The 18,104-nt window shown below is 43.4% G+C and overlaps 1 protein-coding gene across 1 annotated transcript; it reads right to left on the bottom strand.

The window, feature by feature from the left end:
- Positions 1-332: 332 nt before the first annotated feature.
- On the bottom strand, positions 333-13,922 carry LOC118088947 (tetratricopeptide repeat protein 22). Its single transcript, XM_060276877.1, has 7 exons — positions 12,951-13,922; positions 9,145-9,200; positions 6,111-6,226; positions 5,691-5,809; positions 3,719-3,880; positions 2,814-2,966; positions 333-1,498 (listed from the first exon to the last, which is right to left on the bottom strand). The coding sequence occupies exons 1-7, from the start codon at positions 13,509-13,511 to the stop codon at positions 968-970; spliced, it is 1,698 nt and encodes a 565-aa protein (XP_060132860.1). The 5' UTR covers positions 13,512-13,922; the 3' UTR covers positions 333-967.
- Positions 13,923-18,104: the final 4,182 nt, after the last annotated feature.

The following is an 18,104-nucleotide window of genomic DNA, read 5'->3' as shown; positions in this document are numbered from 1 at the left end:
TGGCCTGGGCACTGAAATGTTTGGGTGCCCGTCCTCTTCATGGGGTATTTTGTAGGTGCTCAGCCACGCGGGGCCTCAGGGAGTTGGTACCCACGGGTTGCATACTTGATAAGATCAGTAAATAAGTTACTGAATATGTCATTCTGAATATGACTGTACTGTAAACTTATCTGGTGATTTTAATGATTTGCTCTGGAAATGTGACCCCCACAATCCATTCAGAATTAATCCATTCTATGAGTTCAATATGTGGCCTAGCAAGAAGCCCACATGATAAGTGAAGATAACCATTGATTCAAAGGAAGGTGCAGAAAATGTAAAACATACCTAACCACAAAAAAATTGTGAATTTGGAGATTTTCATTCTATATTTTCAACAGACAAAACCAAACAGGTGCACACATATTCTTAACTTGTTTTTTAAAAAAATCTAAATAAACTTCTGCTATTATATCTCTTTTTCATTAAGTGAAACATACGGGGTGATGGTGGTGGTTTTCTTCCAAAGGGAAGAGCACATCCCTAGGTTGCTACAATTAAGTTAAATGAATGTCTATATCCAAAGCAAGGACATAAGCATCAATATCTGGTCACATTAAGTTTTGATGGTTGAGAAATGATACATGTAAAATGTTATCAGAGTTTTAGCCTTCATTTATTACTGAGAAGCAGGTAAGGTGTATTTTATCTCCCGTTGACCTGCTTCTGTGTGCTATGCATACATACATACATAGTGTAAACGTTTTGTGCTTGTTTAATGTTTTGCTTTGGGGAAAAATAAGCACACTCATTTTTTAATATGAGCACACATACCTCGACTCCTCCATGTATATGGAGACTAATACTTGGTGGGTGCTCTAGAAAGCATCACATTTTATTATATAGTTTTTATCATAATTCTTTCCACAAACTATGGGGAGAGCTAAACCTTTTGCTATGCCATGTGGCTGAAAAGCAAACCACCCATTCAGAAGGAGAGCGAGCGTTCATTCCGTCTACCTTTGTTAAAGTCACACTTCATGGTCTCAAAGAGCATTTTCACCAGCTCAGTCTTCCCTCTGGCCACCATGGCTTTGGAGAGCTCAAGCACCTCAGCGGTGTAGTGGCGACACACCAGCCTAAGCTCCTGCTGCACTCGCTGTTTGGGATATTTCTCCTCCGCCTTTTTCACCCACAACTCTACTTCCTTCATCAGCATCTCTGTATTTATCCTCTTCTGACTGAACAAGGCAAGCAGCATTTCCATTAAGCAACGGAAGCTCTCTGTGTAAACAGAACCCACATCATCCAGCTCTATTGCCTGCTTGAAGCATTCCATGGCATTCAGGTCTTCATTTTTTATCCGAAGGCATTTCCCCCTCAGCAGCTGGATTTCAGGCAAAACATTTCCCAGCTCTAATTCCATGGCTTTAGCAAAGAACACGAGGGCATTGTTCACAGCATTTTCATCTACAAGTAAAAGTTCCTGCATGGCATCTACTCCCATGTAGTAACATACCTAGAAGAGCAGTGGATGGGCAGGGAGGGAAAGGAGGAACACTCAGTATTTATTTTAAAAACATGTCAAAAGAACAAAGATGGCTTCCAGCTTCCAGAAAACAAATCTATAAATGTTCATTGTTGAATATCTGCCAGAAAATAAAATTTTAATATAATGTTAATGAATCACAAAAAAACTTTCTTGAATATCTTGTACAGGCCTCCCCAAACTTGGGCCTTCCAGCTGTTTTGGGACTACAACTCCCATCATCCCTAGCTAACAGGACCAGTGGTCAGGGATGGTGGGAATTGTAGTCCCAAAAAAGCTGGAGGGCCGAGTTTGGGGATGCCTGATCTTGTACTTTCTCTTAAAGCACGGGGGGGGGGCGACCTGTGGCACTCCTGTAGTTGTTGGACTGCATTTCCTGCCAGCAATGGCCAATGATGAGGCATGATGGGAGTTGTAGTCCAGCAACATATGGAGGGCCATATGTTTCCCCTCCCTTTCTTAAAAGTTTGTAGAGTGAGGCTGTGTGTTGGCCTCTGGGAAGGGCTTCATAGTAACAGTCTATGATAAATTATTAAAGAAACTAAAACAGGACCTCAGTGGCATTCAGCTCTTCATTTTTTATCTCAAAGCATTTCCTCCTCAGAATGGGCAAGTTTCTATTGAGAGAGAGCGAGAGAGAGAGCGAGAGAGAGAGAGAGAGAGAGAGAGAGAGAGAGAGAGAGAGAGAGTACACCCCACAGAGACAAAGCTATTCCAGGGCAACTTCAGGGCTTTACATAGGTCAACACCATTGGCACCTTGAGTTGGTTAAGTAGGCTGCTAGGCAGGAGCTTTCTATTAAATTAATGTATTATATTAGAGAAGGGAACAAAAGGTTCACAAACTATAGCCACTTCAACAAGGCTTCCTCCCAAGCACCTGGCTTATGGGTGAGTCACTCCAAATAGAACCAGAGCAGAAAGTTGGGCTGAAAGTTCAGAATATTGCTCATCCCTTCAGAGATCCATGCACACACAGGAACTTCCCCATATGTTACTCTTGGTTAAAAATGGATACACTCTCATTACATTCTGATTACATTTCTGAAATCTCTCTAGAATCAACACTCTAGAATTAAATAATTAAAAACTGCAATCCTAACAATGTTTACTCAAAAAAAACCCCTACTGGATTCAAATGGGGCTCGCTTCCAAGTTACTGAAATTAAGATTGCAGCCTTAGTCCTGTTAAAAGCCTGAATGAGCAGCAACACTTTTATTATCATACAGATAAAATAAAGTGAAGACAATGACTATGTCTGGACAAGGTGGTTGCTTTCACTCACCTGGCCTAGGTCAAGGTAAGTCTTCAGACATGGATGCACCTTCATGACATTCTCGAGATCAGCTTTGGCATAAGAGAGGTTTCTCTGGTCTGGCATTCCTCCCAGGCCCACCTTCACACGATCCAAATCACGCAAATATAGTTTAAGCAGCATCTATAAACAAAGGGCTGTTAAACCAATTTGACTCTGCCCTCCCCTCCTTGCACATTAGTTTGTATGACTGTTCTTTATTCCCCAACTTCTCTTGTTAAAAGGGTCTCAGGGGTCAGAGCTTGGAAAGACCCGGAGGTACCATCAAGGACAGGCAGGACTTTGGGGCTGAAGTGTGGGACCCCCCCCCATTCCTCAGAATGAGAAGAGGAGGCCTCAGACACAGCAAGGCTGACTCACCACATATGGAAGTAAGTGAAGTAATGCATTTGGCCATCTAAAGCCCCCCCCATAAGCCCATTAAGTTCAGAGTCTAAATCAGTAAATTACTGCCTCTGCCAGGTACTGCCCTTCATTTCACTTTCAATTTGTATACCACCTTTCTCTATTACTATAAACAAGGTGGTTTACAAGCTGAAGAAGTAACAAAATGGACAACAAAGATTGCACACTTAATAACAATCTGATCCAATACAAAAAAAGTCACAATAACTTTAAAATAAACAGCTTATATCAAATAGACACAGATATTACTAAGCTAGATGGACCAAGGCAGGTTCATATGTTCTAACAGAATTGGTAGCACTGGAATTTAAGCAGTGCCCTCATTAGGAGAAGTTACAAGAAGAGACTTTTTGTTTATGCAGTTAAACCAAAATAATTGATGCTGACCAGAAAGGCAGCTGCATTAATGGCTTTTCAGGAAGCACAATGCTGACAGACAACCTCCTTGTTTTTAAAGGAGAATTCCATACCTTGGCGCGCATGCAATATGCCTGCCAGTTAAGTACTGGATCTGGCAGCACATCTAAGGCCATGTTGCAGACTGCCATTGCCATCTCTTGCTTGCCAAGGAAGTGGAAGATTTTTGCTAGGCGGTTCAGCACAAGTGGGTGTTCTCTAGCTATCGCTATTGCCTTAAAAACAAACAAATACACAATACATTGTTCCATTAGTGAACTTCTCCTTGCTCTGTTGAACGATGGGCAATGAAAGGAGAAATTTATGTGTCAACATTCAGCTTGGCCACCATTGTACATTATGCCCTTTGGAAAGACTGGAGTGTGTGAGGACATGAATTGAGATGGCACCTTGCTCTGGATGAGAAGGAAATGAGCAAAGGAGGGCATCTCTTCCCTTCCATCACTTACAGCACTGCCTTATATATATCTACTCATAAGCAAGTGGTGGCTGGCACCCTTTGGAAAAGACAGGGAGGCCACAATAGGTACAGCCAGAGTCAACTAATTCTAGTTTTGTCTCCATCCTCCTCTCCACAAGGGTAAAACTGAGACTTGAGTAAAAGGGATCTTTGTTTTATAATACACCCGCATTATCCTTAATTATAATTAGCACCACTTGAAACACTCACAGCATTAACACTCCAACAGATCTTGCTTCTCCACTGGCCACAGCTTTGGATCCAGCACAAGCAAATACACCTCTCTCTGTAGCTTCTAGCTTCAGCTTTGCATCTCCACCCACTCTGGCTATTGTTCTGCTAGCAGTTGGGCAGGCCAGATTAAGATAATTTAGAGCAGGGGTAGGCAACCTAAGGCCCCGGGACCGGATGCGGCCCAATCCGGCCCATGGACGGTCCGGGAATCAGCATGTTTTTACATGAGTAGAATGTGTCCTTTTATTTAAAATGCATTTCTGGGTTATTTGTGGGGCATAGGAATTAGTTCATTCCCCCCCCCCCCAAAAAAATATAGTTCGGCCCACCACATGGTCTGAGGGACGGTGGACCGGCCCACGGCTGGAAAAGGTTGCTGACCCGATTTAGAGGCTCTAAGAGCACTTAAAAGATTTTGGGGCCTCCATATATACAGTATCTTATTCAAAATATAAACAATAATCAACAGTAAAGTAACATTTTATTTTTCAAAATGAAACAAAACCCACAGCAAGGTAGAAAACGATGTTTATTTTTGTATACTTCCACTTTATATTTGACAACCTTTCCTCCTACTTTTTTAAATTGCAAAGTCTCTGATCAGATCCTGAAAACTAACCTTACGCAACACATCTGATTCTAAACTTAGTAGAAATAAGGCACCCAACCTGCCTTGTTGCATAGTTGTTCTGTTGGGATTTTTGTTATACTTCAGCTGAGAAAATGGAAGCTCAGCTGAGCAATTTGTGACTATTAATGTTAAAAATCCATCAATGGAAAAATCCTGTGTTGCCCCCCCCCCCCGCATTTTGCTTAATGGTTAATCCAGCCCTGCAGCTGGGTGAGGGCTGTATGGGGAAAATCTCACCATTTGTTTTATGGCACAGAGCAACTTATTTGATTATGCTAAATCATGGTCCTTAACTAGCCAGGCAAAGCCATTAGCCTGACAAAGGAACTGGTTTGGAAAGCTTGTTCTTATAAAGGTAAAGGTAAAGGGTACAGCTTCCAGGTCATGTGGCCAGCATGACAAAGCCGCTTCTGGCAAACCAGAGCAGCACACGGAAATGCCGTTTACCTTCCTGCTGTAGTGGTACCTATTTATCTACTTGCACTTTGACGTGCTTTCGAACTGCTAGGTTGGCAGGAGCAGAGACCAAGCAACCGCCGACCTTCTGATCGGCAAGCCCTAGGCTCAGTGGTTTAACCCACAGTGCCAGTACATTCTATCCCCCCAGATACAGTACAGGATCCCAAGAACTGGAAGGGGGGCCCACGGTATCATTCAGACAGACCCCCCCCTCAAAACTTGTAACAATATATAAACCTACTTTTCCAAAGCAGTCAAGGGGATCTGTCCCAGAGTACCCACAGTCATGAATAGCCATAGGGGTAGCTGAGAAGGAGTCTTTCCTTTCAAACAATATCCCAAGATAGCACCAGGCCAAGGCTAGAAGAGAAGGAGGACAGAATTGAAAGCAGGGCAAGGAACGTTTTATGCCAGCTTAAACCAAGCACTGAGGTTTCCCAGCTGATGAAACAAACCACTTGTGAAAATAAGGAATAGTTTGCCTCACTGGGCATGGATGTTGCAGCGACGAAGACCACAGCCTCAGTAGAACTTCTGCTAGCTGAGCTGAAGAGCCCAATTACACACATCTGGGTTGCAACAATCTTGCAGGATGCAGAGCTGCATGCGTGAACTGCACATGTAATTACATGTTTTCGATCATGCAAGTGACTTCTCCTACCTCTGTAATGTAGACTGGAGCACTTCAGGACTTGCTGAAGCAAAATCAAGGTTCTGTTGAAGGCTGGCAACCTTTTTTCCTCAGCATTGCCCTTGTTCATCCACATCGCATCCAACCTGAAGAGAGAAAAAGGCTATTGTGATTTGTTGTTCTGCATATACAGAGCTCTAAAACTGGCAAGCAAGTGATTTATTCCAAATGCCACTGTTTTACCCCCATCCAATGGGTTTGGCAGCAATGTTTCAAAACAGAGTGAATATAAAATACAAAAGACATAAAATGCAATATATAGTTCCCTAAAATAACCACCACCTGCTGCAAAATACTCCTTAGAGAAGCGTTTCCTCAACTGGGGGCCATGTGGCTCTCTGGGGGTCCCCAGGATACTCCGGGGGGGGGGGGCACAGGTGAAAATCATGTAAATGGGGGGGGCACAGAGGGAAGTGAGAAGTGAAGAAAACAAAGAAGGCTTTTTTTTCTAGGCTAGCTGCAGCATGGGAAACAGCTTTGGGAGTGGTCATAGCTGGAGAGGGAAGGATTAAGGCGCATCTTGGTTTTAAAACTTGCCAAATGTTGCGCCTTATACAGTAATGAATGATGCTTTGGCAAGTCTTTCTACAAAGCGTTGTTCTTTGTCCTTTCTAATTTTCATGTGTCTACATTGCTGACACTATGCTTTCCACGACAATTGATTTATCTCTGATTTTGTAACAAAAACCCTTTTGGTGTAACATAAGGGAGGAAAGAGCGCAGATCAAAGTCTCTGTGGTTGTCTTTGATCTAATGCTGATAGGTTCATAGTTCTGTAGGGTGTAAGGTGCCTACCAAGATAGTATATGAAATACAGCCAACAAGAAACATAGCAGAAGTAAACCTAGCCTTAACAACAGTACTTCTGTTCATTCAAAATCAGTATTTTCCTATGCACTGTGGTGGTTCTAAGACTGTAGTACTGATAAATTAGGCCCTAATCCACAGCTGCTTAACTCTAATAATAGTGCAATATACACTATCAGCAATAATAGTGCAATATACACATCTACAAAGAAGTAAGTCCTACTTCAGTGGTGGTTATTTCCAGGTAAGTAACTTTCCTTCCAGGGCTAATAAGTAAGTCCTACTTCAGTAGGATACTGTGAAAGAGGAGAGCGCAAAATATGGTCTGAAGCTCAACATCAAAAAAACCATGATCATGGCCACTGGTCCCATCACCTCCTGGCAAATAGAAGGGGAAGAAATGGAGACAGTGAGATATTTTACTTTCTTGGGCTCCTTGATCACTGCAGATGGTGACAGCAGTCACGAAATTAAAAGACGCCTGCTTCTTGGGAGAAAAGCAATGACAAACCTAGACAGCATCTTAAAAAGCAGAGACATCACCTTGCCTACAAAGGTCCGTATAGTTAAAGCTATGGTTTTCCCAGGAGTGATGTATGGAAGTGAGAGCTGGACTATAAAGAAGGCTGATCGCCAAAGAATTGATGCTTTTGAATTATGGTGCTGGAGGAGACTCTTGAGAGTCCCATGGACTGCAAGAAGATCAAACCTATCCATTCTTAAGGAAATCCACCCTGAGTGCTCACTGGAAGGACAGATCGTGAAGCTGAGGCTCCAATACTTTGGCCACCTCATGAGAAGAGAAGACTCCCTGGAAAAGACCCTGATGTTGGGAAAGATGGAGGGCACAAGGAGAAGGGGACGTCAGAGGACAAGATGGTTGGACAGTGTTCTCGAAGCTACGAACATGAGTTTGACCAAACTGCGGGAGGCAGTGGAAGACAGGAGTGCCTGGCGTGCTATGGTCCATGGGGTCACGAAGAGTCGGACACGACTAAAAGACTAAACAACAACAACTTCAGTGGGGGTTATTTCCAGGTAAGTAATTTTCCTTCCAGGGCTAATAGCAGGTGATGGGTGATTTTTGATTTATTTATTTATTGCTGGAAAGTCCACTCACCCCTCTTGGTGCAGCGGCGTTGCGGGACGGCAGAGGCTTCACTGGGCTCCATCGAGGGAACTGGAACAGCGGTGCCCTTCCTGGATCCTAGCCTGCACCCGGCTTTGGCGACTAGGGATGCAGGCTAGGGACTTGGGCTGTGCCGGGGGCAGAGCCAACAATTGCCCCTCCTGAACATGCCCTTCCCCCTTTCTTTTTGCGATTGAAAGTGATATGCTTCGTGTCATGTTTGGCGTAAACTCACCCCAGAAGATCTTGTGTGGTATAGTGGCCTTTGCCAACCTGGTGCCTCTTTTCTAATGCTGCTTTCCTCATCTGAATAGCTCCCCCACTACCTTCAACTCGTCCCTTGTGAGACCAATTTTAGCCAGGGTAGGGGAATACGAACATGAGTATGAACATGAGTTTGACCAAACTGCGGGAGGCAGTGGAAGACAGGAGTGCCTGGCGTGCTATGGTCCATGGGGTCACGAAGAGTCGGACACGACTAAACAAAAAACAAAACAAAAGGGGAATAGGACATCGTAGGACCATGCCTCTGATCCAAGTCTGGCGATGGCAGAATTTATGATTAAGAAGCATGCTAGGAATCTGATGCAGTGATGTCTAGTTGGGCCACTCAGCCACGAAACTCACTGGAGTTGGAGCAAACGGCAATCCGTAGAAAACATGAGTTGCCATTTGCTAGGGCTGCCGCGCGTCCAGAATTTCCCAGACTTAAGTCAAAATTGCTGAAATGTCCGGGAAAATCCAGACATATGGCAGCCCACGTTGGTAGTGTAGATTTTGGCAAATTTCATTAAAAATAGCTCAAAAACTTCAGGACCCTACCATTTGCTCTAATTCAGCAGTAAATATTGGGTTTTCCTGGGGAAAGCATCGGGTTAATTTTTTGAAAAAGCACTCAGACAGCAACTGGGGAAGCACAGACCTTTGCCCAAGAAAGCATGGGTCAAAAAGTAAATATGGATAAGCCCTAAGTGGATTCTTTCACAAAAAGTTCTAGACTTGCCCCTCAGAGCCAATCTTGTTTCTGTTTCCATTGAGGTGGCTTTTCATCCTGGATTCTTGCCTCACCTGATGTGCAGGGTGGCCATAGTGAAGTACCAGCTTCGTTTCTCCTCCAAAGGGATCTGAAAGAGGGAGAGAGAAGTTCTTAGAAAAGCAGTATTTGCCTCCCTGCAAATACATTTTTTAAAAAAATAACTTTATTGAAATTAAAATGCATTTACAAAATGAAAACACATAAACAGAATAAAACGTTAAACAAAAACAACACTAACGAAACACTAGTGGTAAATAAAAATAATTGGCCTAATAATAAAATAGCGAAATGATAATTACAAAATATAGACAGAAAAAATAAAGAAACAAAAAATTAAACCCAAATATAAATAAATCATAATAAATCGTAATAATTCATAATTAAATTATAGATAAATCATATATAAATATAAATACATATATACATCATATATTAATCACAATTTAACACTGGAATCATGTTATTCTTCCATCTGACTGTGTATATATATATATATATATATATATACAGAAACAAAAAAATAACATATGATTTTCTCCTTTATTTTCTCCCCCCCCCCCCCCCCGAGATAAAGGCCAATGATAGAACATTAATAATGCACGCAACGGCTGCCGGCAGAACACTAATTGCAAGGAACTGGAAAAGTAAAATAGTACCAAAAAAAGAGGATTGGGTAGAAAAATTGATAAACTATCAAAATTTAACAATTAGGGCAGGGAGGATAAAAGGTGTAAAAGAAGATGATTTGGGGAAAAATTGGAATTCATTTAAACAATATAAAAAAAACAAATAGAAAAAACCAACCTCTTAGCGGATACATGAAAGGCACAAAAAAAGGAACAAAAGGAGAATAGAGGAGAAAAGTATGTATAGTAACATAAAATAAAAAACAAAAAGACCAGGGTAAAGGGATGCCTGGAAGTCAATTGCAAATACATTTTTAAATATCATTGCTTTCTGTTTATTTTCCACCCTTCTTCGGTTTTGGAATCCAAGGTGGTATTCATGTGGTTCCCAAGCAGTGGCCACCCAACCAGCCACCTGCTTAGCTTCTCTAAGGTGATGGCCTCAGGTGCCTTCAGGAGTGTGCTGAACACCAGTAGCTCCATTAAATCAAGGACTTTGGCAGCTACTCCTGTCCTCGCCATGGTCAATAATGTAATATTTGTAATAATGTAATATTATAATGTAATGCATATTAGGAGGTAAAGGTGAAGGGACCCCTGACCATAAGGTCCAGTTGTGACTGACTCTGGGGTTGCGGCGCTCATCTCACATTATTGGCCAAGGGAGCCGGCATACAGCTTCCAGGTCATGTGGCCAGCATGACAAAGCCGCTTCTGGCGAACCAGAGCAGCATATGGAAACGCCGTTTACCTTCCCGCTGTAGCGGTTCCTCTTTATCTACTTGCACTTTGACGTGCTTTCGAACTGCTAGGTTGGCAGGAGCTGGGACCGAGCAACAGGAACTCACCCTGTCACAGGGATTCGAACCGCTGACCTTCTGATCAGCAAGCCCTAGGCTCTGTGGTTTAACCCACAGCACCACCTGTGTCCCTATTAGGCGAGATGCACATTAAATGGTGACAAGAAATTCACAAACTGATGCAGGAATGTGATGAAATGAACTTAAGACTGGGAAAATGGGGAACTAAGAGAAATAAAAACTGACCAATTCTTTCATTTCTAGAAGTAAATCCTACTGATATCAGTGCAATTAATTCCAAGGAGAACAATCCAGAAAACATATTCTTTTTCTTGTCTCTCTGTGTGTCTGTATATATGCTGATATATGCACATTGACTCACATTCAATTGAATATTGATTGATTGATTGGTTGATTGGTCAATAAACAACTCATACTAATTAGCTAAGATTTATTTAATTGGGCAGCCATGAGTAACAGGAAACAGGTTCTAGCTACAAGAAGCTCTGAGCAAAACAGATAGAATAGCAACATTTTTATGTGACTCAAGGTGGCAATTATTTTCTAAAACATTTTTGTAGTTACTAGTATGGTTAGTTTGATGTGTGCCCCCCCACCCCACTGCTGCTTTCTCTAATGTCTTAAGAAGTTTGGACTCTGCACAGTTGTAGTTTAAACATAAATATAGCCCTGCCCCTCAGTGCAAACATTTTGCTTTGACAAACTGTGCTCCAGTTCAGCCACCTGTATTTTCCCTGTTGTCTGTTGCTGGAGGGGATGATAAACTGGGTGTGCAAAAGGTTGCACCTTTGTTTGTTCAGCTTGAGCCAAGTAGTCCAGAATATTGTAAAAGCATCTAATCAGAAAACTGGATAGTGTTAGAAATTGGTGCAGAGGGTTTGTGATTTGAGCCCAGGCTGTTCAGGGACGTGTTTGTGAGCACTGCAACCACTTCTCTAATAGGTTTGAACATTCAAAATAAAATATTTGAATTGGCCTCATCCTTGGTTATGTCTGGATCTTTCTTAAAGCCACATGTCTAAAGCATCTTAGATTTATTTTATTTTTAAAAAAATGATCAAGGTTGCACCCAGTTACAGAAGCCTTGTTTAAATTTACCCCTCCCCTGTGGCAGCATGCTCCTCCCATCTGGGAGGATACCAAAACAAGCCCCACCTCCACCAGTGACCATAGCTGTTTCCAGTCCTCCAACCTGCTCATGTTCCTCCAGCCTTCTTTTTTGAAAAGATTTCCCCCCCCCTTGTTACGAAAATTGTACACGCATATCATAAAACATGACATGACCAACCAAAAAAATGAGTCACTAGAGGGGTAGAATTCTAAACATATTATTTTCGAGTGCAGAATAATGAGGTGATTACAGCTGAGTTCCTCCAACCTTTCCCTGTGATGATGAAGTTACATTTTCAAAAGAACCTGAAGCTCTGATGCAGTGTCATGCCGTGACTTGTACCTGTGTGTCAGCTTCATGGTGATGAACAAGGGTAGCAGAATTCATTGCCCCGGCTGGCAGCTGTTGCTGTAACCAGATGTGACTGAGCAATGCCCCAGAAAACTATCGCGGGCTGGTTGTGACACATGTGCAAGCCATTCTACGGTATGGGCATTTCATCTGCTGCAAAGACTCAGGGTCTGATATATTGCAGCAACTTTTTCCTAACAGGATGGTTATTAACCACACACGTGCAAGGCACCAGGGCATATCTGGCGCCCTGGCACCGTGGTGCGAAGATCCCTCCCCCCCCCGTTTCCCAGCGTGGCTGTCTGAGCGCAGCGTGTAGCGCGGCTGCCACAGGCTCAGCAGCGCAGCGCCCCCCTGGCAGCCCGGTGCCCTGGTGCCCTGCGCCACCCAGCCTTGCGTTGGGCCGGCCCTGATTAGGTGTTTGAAGGCTACAAGTTGTTTAAATGAAGCAGTGGTTCTTAATGAGAAGAGCTTTCCTTTGGCCTGGCTCAGCTCCCTGAGGGTTTTTTTGTAATAATAATAATAATAATGATAATAATAATAATAATAATAATAATAAGCCTAGCAAGCTAACTGTATATGCAATTGCTGCTGTATGAACAAGCACATTTCCCTACAGAGATCAACAGCTAAGATGCCTAACCTGCCTCACAGGGTTGTTGTGCGGATTAAATGACAAGGGGGAGACCACGGAGGCCGTCTTGAGCTCTTTGGAGAAAAAGCTGGGAAATAAAAGCAATAAATAAATAACAACAACAACTCATGCAGCACCCACACTTCTCAAACATTTCTAGACAACAGATGGGTACGGTGCACCTTCTGAAACAGAAAAGGAAAAAGGGTGTGCGTGTGTATTGGCTAGTATCCCTCTTACAACGAATGACCCATTGAATGGCAAGTGACATCAGAAGGTAAAACAGCCTGCCTACCTGCTTTCCATAAGCAAGAGCCTTGCCGTAGAGAGTGAGGCCTGCGGTCAGTTTCTCCATCTTCTCTTCTTCGTTCACCAGCCCAACATCGAAGGCATAAGCATAGCCCTGCTCAGCCAAGCAACGGGCTGCTCTGAGCTGGGGGTCCCCTTGCAGCTTGTGGTCTTCTGAATCCAAGCCCATTAAGAGGGAGAGTCTTTCGGTGCACCTAGCCTCTTCTTGCTCGTTGTTCAGCCTATCATAAACGTAGGCGAGGTTGGCCCAAGTGTTCAGATTCTCAGGGTCCTCCTGAGAGATGCAGAGGAAAATCTCCTTGGCTTGCTCCACTTCTTCCAGGTAGAAAGAAAAGACCCCAAGGAGGTTTCTGATGGCATACTGTTGCGAGCCAGTTTCGAGCTCTAGCTCATAGGTTAGGCTCTCTCGTTTCAGCTTCAAGTCTCTCCCTTGGAAATTCATAGGTGAAGAAGACTCAAAGTTCAAATTCATATCTAAGTGAAAGTGACCTGGGATATAATCCATCTCATCAATGAGAGTATCAATGCCCACCTCGGCTTCTTCCATTTTCACGTTGGAAAGAGTATCAACCACTCCAGGCTCTCTCAAACAGCTACTTTCCCCTGTTATTTTTCCATTCAAGACGTGGTGTTTTTGTTTGTTTTTTTACTGTTCTGTCAGGGTGTTTGCCTTTAGAAATCCTCCACCTCTTTCTCTACCTGTATTTCTGGTTTAGCTGATTCACATGAAGTCTGCAAAGGGAGGAGCAAAATAAAACGCTTGTCATTCCACAGCCAACCTGCTGGTTCAGGGTTCTCATTTGGTCAGTGAATCACAGAAAGCAGAGACAAGAACTACTCAAGCAGCCCTTCATTTGTCAACAAAGGAAAAAGCTCCAGGTCCTAGAAGGCTATACATTATTACCATGCCTTTCAAAAGGCTAGCAGCAGGGAGAGCAAATTGTGCTTCATCCCAGCTACCCATAATGCCTACCCATTACGAGAAAAGGTTTAGAATGTCCAGTTTGGAGTGGAGTGGGATGCAACCTAGTACAAACCACATTCAGGGCCGGTGCATCCATCAAGGTGAACTAGGCAGCTGCCTAGGGTGCCAAAATGGAGGGGGCGCTGGCCAGCCTGCCCGCCGCCCGCCGCCCCCCGGTGCTGCCTGGGGTCACCTCCACTGCGCCTCTCAGCTGTTGAGCGGCTTCAGGCCGCTATCCGGAGGCACGCGGGGGGCGCGGGCCTTGGGCCGCCTCCGCTGAACAGTTTCCTTTTGGAAATGAGACACAGTGGAGATTCGAAAATACTGAGCCTCTTGGACTTGCCCATCGGAAGGCCCGCAGTTCAAATCTGCATGACGGGGTGAGCTCCCGTTGCTTTGTCTCAGCTTCTGCCAACCTAGCCATTTGAAATCATGCCAGTGCAAGAAGATAAATAGGTACCACTGCGCCAGGAAGGTAAGCAGCATTTCCATGTGCTCTGGCTTCCGTCATGGCCAGAAGCGGCTTAGTCATGCTGGCCACATGACCCAGAAAGCTGTCTATGGACGACCGCGAGCTCCCTTGGCCTGGAAGCGAGATGAGTGCCGCACTCCATAGTCACCTTTGACTGGACTTAACCATCCAGGGGTCCTTTACCTTTACTTTTCACCAGTGCTTTTTTTCTGGGGGTACGCATACCCCTAAACATTTTGTGAATCTAAGTTTGGCCTCACTGAGGAGCAGTATTTCAATAGGAGGAGGAAAATGAGAGTACCCCATAACATTTTTTTAAGAAAAAATGCACTGCTTTTCTTTTCCCTACCTTACACAACCCAAGCCTACAATGGAGGGGTTCACAGCATTAGCGTCTCAAAAGGGCCTTGCTTCTCCCAAAGCTGCAGCCTTGGAGTCAAGCATTGTGCTCAGTCTCTCTGGCTTTCCAGCCTGCAACTTAACTTCTAGGTCACATTATACACACTTTCAAGTCTAATCTCTGGTTTTTGTCTTTCTTACTAGTATCTAAGTAGGAAAGGAGGGGGCCCACCCATTTGTCACCTGGCACAAAACCCCTTTTCTTGGTTCTCTTAACGGCCCATCACCTAAACACAGGAAGCTACCCTGGCTTATATTTTAACACTTGCTGGGCACAGGGGTTTAACACTATCAGCCTTGATTAAATGCCGACGCTTGCTGGATCCAGAGATTATAGGAGCCTGGCACCCACAAACTCACAGCAATATAAAAGGACAAGTTACCATTCCTTGTTCCTTTTCCCCTAGTGGTGGGAAGTTCCAGAGGTAGTCTTGGGTTTCCTTTGAATGAGGCAACTCTGGAGATTGATGGTGTCTTCATAAGAATTTTATTACTTGTATCATGAAGACAAAAACATTCCTTCAGCAGGTAGTGCAGCTGCTAACCTTGCATCAGAGTGCAGCTGATACAGCCTCAGATTGCACCCCAGTTTACCTACTGCCATCTAAAACAGGGATGGGGAACACAATCTGTCTATCAGGTGATTGTACCTTCAGGTGTGAAGGGGAAAGCTCCCTTTGCAGCTGCAGCTCCTTAAGAAGACTACCTTTGCCTCCCTGGCTTGAATTCAAGGTGCAGCTGCAAAGAATGAATCAGAAATGCACTCCTGGTTTTTCCTTTGCAGCCAAGACTTGGCTCTTGTCATTATTTGGCATCTTTTAAAAGTGCCAGTTTTCCCTACCAAGGAAGAAATGAGGACCTCATGGCTTGAACTTCCCCTGCTTGATGTCATATATGACAGCATGGTAGGTATGGCTTGGCAGTCCAATTTCTGAGGCCTGGCAGGCCTGAATAGTTCCATGGGCTGCAGGTTCCAAACCACTGATCTGAACTTTCAGCCACACTACCATCACCACCAGGCTGGGACATGGTTATCATCCTTCACTGCTCCCAACAGCAGAGTGTCTAATTCAGGCATAGGCAAATTCGGCCCTCCAGATGTTTTGGGACTACAACTCCCATCATCCCTGACCACTGGTCCTGTTAGCTAGGGATGATGGGAGTTGTAGTCCCAAAACATCTGGAGGGCCTTGTTTGCCTATGCCTGGTCTAATTGCATGTGTGAGGAGATTACTTTCTCCCAGTGATTAAAACACCTGGTACTACCTGGTCATGGTTGCTGGGGAGCTCTCATGGATGGGGGTGCTAGTCTCCTCTGTGGTCCCCATGGAACCTCTGAAAAGCGGCAGTTGAAACTGCCACATCAGCTGAGGCCTGGAGAGGGACAACTGCCACTATTACCTCCCCACCCTGAAGTTCATAAGCATAGCTGCCAAGTTTTCCCTTTTCTCGCGAGGAAGCCTATTCAGCATAAGGGAAAATCCCTTTAAAAAGGGGATAACTTGGCAGCTATGTTCATAAGTCACCACTGCCTTGTAAAAGAACCTTGTTGTTGTATTATTTTTGTACCATTATCACCTTTCAGTTAGCCTGGAGGCCATGCAGAAAGGTCTTCAGGCAGCCTGATATATTATAAATATAGAAATCTTGGTGTATCATAAACATATAAAGAAGTGATTCTTTATTTGCTGCAAAACTGGCTGCAGGTTACAGCTGTTTTGCTGCCTCTCCCTTTAGCTGAAAGGCATTGGCTCCTGAAGGTTGGATGGAGGGGCTGATCCTTCCACATGTCGCAATCAAAACAAGTGGTGACAGTCCCGAAAGAGCAACTGTTGTACACCACCTCTCCCACTCCCTAAACCAGGCATCCCCAAACTTCGGCCCTCCAGATGTTTTGGACTACAATTCCCATCTTCCCCGACCACTGGTCCTGTTAGCTAAGGATCATGGGAGTTGTAGGCCAAAACATCTGGAGGACCGCAGTTTGGGGGTGCCTGCCCTAAACCTTCCCCATATTGTAGCAGGGGCCCAAAGGGCCCCAATTAAAGTAATAATGTAATTCCCTATAAATCCTGGAATATGCTTATATTAGTGAATTATGGTAACCTGTTGCTTTACAGAAACTGATGATTCAGCAAGAAGCCATCCCTACTGGGATAGAAGGTCAGCTAATACGTAAATCACAAAGAAGCAATTCATAAACTAGAACATAAATTGTTACATCCACACGTAACACAGGTTCCCATACATGCAAACTAACAATATGTAACAGGTCACTTTAAGAATCAAAGTTTAGTTAGCAACGCTTATTGCGCATGCGTATTAGATTAGGTAATGACATACGTATTAAATATGAAATGAGATAATGATGAATATTAAAATATTAAATGAGCAGGGAAATGAGATGGTGGAAGAAGATTGGAAGAAATTTAAGATTTATCTGGAAAAGAATTGTAAGATTAAAAATAGATAATAAGGGAAATGAAAGTACAAAGAGGCTGAAGAAGCATTTAGATATAATAAGAAGGGAATAAGTATAAATGTAAAATGATAATCAAGATTTCTAGATTCAAAGGACATTTTGAAATATTGGGAATGTGTGGTTAAGATGGATCAAGAAAATTTTTCATAATAAGTATGTTAGAAGAAGAAATGGTTTAAGAGATAGAGAGTGCTGTATTAGTTATAAATAGAAGCGTGGAAGGGGGGGAAGGAGGAAGTCGACAGATTAAGAATTATACTAGATATTGTTAAAGAAATGTTTTTTGTTTTTTTCTTGTTTCTTTCTGATTTTTGTCTTTTTATATTTTGTTTTCTTTTTTCTGTATTTGCCATAAAATCAATAAAAATATATTTTAAAAATAAAATATTAAATGATGTAATGCTTTATGTGATTGGTTAAATCAAAATCCTTTGTCTGAAATGTTATAAATTCCTGTCCGACCTTTGGGCGGGGTTGCAGTTTTGCGAAAAGATTCGACTGTAACCTTATTGCTTTGCAATAAACAAAACGGACTCCTAACTCCTCTTGTCTCTGAGTTTTAATTGGCTAACTCAGAAGATAAGCCATTTTTTGGCTTACAACAATATTTTTACTTTAGCGAGATAAACTGTGGAAGACTCTTATCAGCTGGACAAGGACATTGTGGTACACAACAACGTCCTTGTGTACCACATGGGATTTCTGGCACTGAACCACCACAGGTGTCTGCAGCACTGAGAAATCCTCATCAGCATATCAGGCTGTCTGAAGACCTGCTCCTCCCAGCCACTTGGAAACAGAAAGCCAAGCGTCTGGTGTTGTC

This window comes from Zootoca vivipara, chromosome 7 (assembly GCF_963506605.1).
Source record: "Zootoca vivipara chromosome 7, rZooViv1.1, whole genome shotgun sequence".
Classification (NCBI taxonomy): domain Eukaryota; kingdom Metazoa; phylum Chordata; class Lepidosauria; order Squamata; family Lacertidae; genus Zootoca; species Zootoca vivipara.
This window is presented reverse-complemented; position numbering and strand designations above follow the sequence as displayed.

Coding starts and splice junctions, on each gene's coding strand:
- LOC118088947 (XM_060276877.1), bottom strand. CDS start 13,511: ATGGAAGAAGCCGAGGTGGGCATTGATACTCTCATTGATGAGATGGAT. Junction 5,810..6,110: donor CTCCAGTCTACATTACAGAG/GTAGGAGAAGTC, acceptor CTTCTCTTCTAG/CCTTGGCCTGGTGCTATCTT. Junction 1,499..2,813: donor CTTACCTTGACCTAGGCCAG/GTGAGTGAAAGC, acceptor CTGCTCTTCTAG/GTATGTTACTACATGGGAGT.